Genomic DNA, 3,403 nt, shown 5'->3' with positions numbered 1-3,403 from the left:
GCACACACACACACACGCACACACACACACACGCACACACACACACACACACACACACAGTATGTCAGATAATACTGAAGTGGTGTATTTCAGTGTCAGCAAATGTGAGTGAGTTTATCTCGTGTTAGAAACAAATGCGGGTGGTGCCAGCCCCTCAGATGCAGCACTGGTGTGTTCTCTGTTGCCAACTCGTGCCCAGAAGAACCACTTTCCACAATCAGCCATGCACAAGCAGAACAATTCATTTCCCTTCAAGGGAATAAGAATAATACGTACACTCTGCGGCTGGGATTTGCGGTGACCGTAAAGCTGCAGGATCTGAAAAACAAAAGATTGACATTTTTCAGTTCAAAAACACTTTATAAATCCAAAAAGAAAATTTAATTTAATTTGCTTGTTTGAAAAAATATTTTTAAATCATATTTTTAAACACATTTATTTGACTTTTATTTAACTTTAGCAGTGAGGCAAGGTTAGTCCCAGCAGTTAAGCCCTACTTTTGATCCTCAGTGCAGTCTCCTCACAAAGCATCACGATGTTCCAAAATCTGGAGTGGCCTTTCTAATGATCTTTTTGATACTTATACGGGCATGAGATTAATTCAAGACTGTCCCGAGATGCTAACGTTTGTCCTGGCAGAGTAAGCTCCTCCATGTTGTTTTTGCATGATAAGACCTCAAAGAGCATCTCTTATCGCTCCGTTTCATCCTTTCTGTTTACATCCACCTGCATGCAGCAGAAGAAGCCCGAAGGAGATGAAAGCCTCAGGCATGTTTTACCCTGTATGACCACAATCACCTCTCTGCAGCCGGTCCTCGCCCTGCAGGATTACTGCAAGCACAAACCTATAAATCTGGATCTTGAATAAGCACTGTATTAATTTCTTTCCTGGTTGAAGGGGAAGTGAAACGAGCTTCAAGAACAAAACTAAAACAGTGCTGTGTTGAGTTTGTAGCTGATAAAATCATTCAAAGTTTAAAAAGATGAAGCAACATTATTTTTGACACGAAGTCATGCTTCTGCTCAGATGATGATGTTTGGCTCTTTAGCTGCAAAAACTCCACAACATTCACCATCGAGCTTCTCCACTAGCCCTCAGCTTGAAGTGAAGACTTGTTTACATGGAATCGTGCTCAGCGAGTTCTTCAGACCAAACATCATGAAGTGGATGATAAACATGGAGTAACAACTGCAGATGTTTGCGTTTTGTTTTATAAAGATGTGTAATAGTTCCATTTCCTCCTCTATATAAGTTTGTCTAAACATCTACAGAAACTAGGGTTCAATTTAGTCAAAAATTACAAACCTCACAATGTTTGTCTACCTTTTAAGCTCGTAAAGAAGCGGTATGTTGCTACAATAGGAAAAATACTTTGCAAAGATGTTAAAAATCTTTTTAAACTCACTTGTTGTTCCAGTCTTTGAAAGTCCTCAGCAGCTTCTTTTCTGTCTTTTTTCTTGCGGAAAATCTCTTCCAACTAAAAGAAATAAAACACGCATTAGGGAAAAGGGCGCACAGGCAGTCAAACTCCTGTTTTGACGTCTGATAATCAAGACGAGATTCATACCACCAAGAACTCCCTTTTGTCCACCATTTCATTCCCATCAGCATCAAACATGTTGAAAGCAATCCGAAAGCCTGCATGAGGCTCTGAAATCACAGGGAAGTTGATTACAATGAAGAAATAAGGGTTTGTGTAAAGTGAGTTTAAATGTATACTGACTTGTTAAAATGCAGAGCAGGAAGAGGTACTCGGTGTAACTGATGACACCTGGAACAAAGAAAGAAACATGAGTCGAAGCAAGAAACAAAAAACCAAAATGTTCCTTTTTCGCGCTCAGGACGGCATCAAACAGCTTTAACCAGTCAGCTCAAGGTGTTTACAGATGTTCAAAGTCATGCTGCCGAGGTGAATAAGCCGCCCAAAGGAATGGGGCACGCCTCCAGACGTAAGTAATCTCTGCGCTCACTGATAACATCTTAAAAGGTGCTTTTTACTTCATGCTTTGGGTGTTCCACACTCACACAAACATGAGCTCTACAACCGAGCTGACCTATCCGGACACAAACCCAAACAAATTTAAGGCCTACACGGCTTCTGATCGCGCTTGGGTAACAAGGCGTAATACGCTCTGAGGTAATCTGTCACTGATTGAGAATGGTCGAATCAGGTTTTGTGTGGCGTCCTTCAGCTGCCTTTGTTGCGCGACACGGAGAGTGGAAGACTAAGTGTCAGGAGACGTCTCAGCCGACTCACAAGGCTTCTCCCTCCTGCCTCTGAAAGCATTCCCAAGCTTTTGTTTGCTCGGGATGATAGAGAATCGGGCGCAGATAGTCCCGGGTGACTGCTCGGGGTGTTGTGGGAAAAGAACGCCTTTCATGCTCGGGTTTAAAACTGAAATCATCTTATGCAGAGAAATGACAAGACTTGTAGCTGTTTTGATCAGAAGGTACAGTTATGCACAATCTCATTCAATATTGTGAGATTTGTGCGCTGAGCAGACATTGAGAATGACTCTCAGCTAACTCAGTATCTTTAAAATGAGTTTGATCTTATTGACCACAGCACCTATAGAGAAATAGTTCAGGTATTTTTTTTCTTTAAGAAATGACCTGGTCGCTGTTCCATGAAGCTCATCTCTGAAAATGAGTGGTCCAGCTCCAACACGGCCATTAATAGGCCTCCTGGATGTTTATCTGATTTCTTACCTGGTCTAGGTGATTTAGTGGATGAAGGCAGGTTTGCTGTGATGGCATCAACTTTCTGTTTTCTTATAATGGATTGAAAGAAGCTCTGTAGAAGGTTCAAGATATGTTTTAACCCAACCCTGATCTGATTTTCTTCACAACTTTGTTTCTGACCTGTGTACAGAGTTCACCTGGTGGTAGCTCACATTACTTAAAGAGGAACTTTCCCCAAAATAAACTTTTTTTGCAGATAAACTGTCTAAACTGTGACCTAAGGGTAATACCTTTCTATTTATGACTAAAATTCAACATTTTGGACTAAAACTGTTTAAAGGGCCAATATTATGTGTTTCTCCGGCATATATTTAAATACTATACATTAATAAAGTATCTATGTCACCTTTAGCTGTTATTAAAATGCTGCTTTTATGTTTAAATAGAAAATAAACATTTCTTGTCATCTCTTCCTCTTCTAAATGCTTTGAAATTAGCCTGTCTCTTTAAAAACCTTCTGTCCCATCCTGTCCCTGTCGGAGGGGGTGGGTGTGCGCACGCATACGGGGGTGGTATGTTTCTCCTGTGCGCTATGATGCAGTTTACTTGGCATCTGAAAATACATTTCCTCAAAGGTATTTTGAATCTGAAAAGAGCTTCACTGAGTGAGAAGTAGTGTGGAGAGCAACGGACAGTAATGGTGCGTTCACACCAAATGCG

At 41.0% G+C, this 3,403-nt stretch overlaps 1 protein-coding gene across 4 annotated transcripts in view; it reads right to left on the bottom strand.

Annotated features, from left to right (window-relative positions):
* micu3b (mitochondrial calcium uptake family, member 3b) overlaps positions 1-3,403 on the bottom strand; it is a 40,008-nt gene that overhangs the window by 20,827 nt on the left and 15,778 nt on the right. For all 4 annotated transcript variants that reach the window (XR_001311551.1, XR_001311549.1, XR_001311550.1 and 1 more), the window contains exons 5-8: positions 1,725-1,772; positions 1,569-1,651; positions 1,407-1,478; positions 277-318 (exon numbers count right to left, since the gene is read on the bottom strand). Coding sequence is in view for 1 of the 4 variants with exons in the window: in XM_014024132.1 (XP_013879586.1) it covers positions 277-318; positions 1,407-1,478; positions 1,569-1,651; positions 1,725-1,772 (245 nt within the window). In the remaining 3 variants the exon portion in view is untranslated. The remainder of the gene's footprint in view (positions 1-276; positions 319-1,406; positions 1,479-1,568; positions 1,652-1,724; positions 1,773-3,403) is intronic.

The sequence above is a fragment of the Austrofundulus limnaeus genome, unplaced genomic scaffold (genome assembly GCF_001266775.1).
Source record: "Austrofundulus limnaeus strain Quisiro unplaced genomic scaffold, Austrofundulus_limnaeus-1.0 Scaffold408, whole genome shotgun sequence".
NCBI lineage: Eukaryota > Metazoa > Chordata > Actinopteri > Cyprinodontiformes > Rivulidae > Austrofundulus > Austrofundulus limnaeus.
The sequence above is the reverse complement of the archived record's forward strand: the minus strand, read 5'-3'. Positions and strand labels throughout refer to the sequence as shown.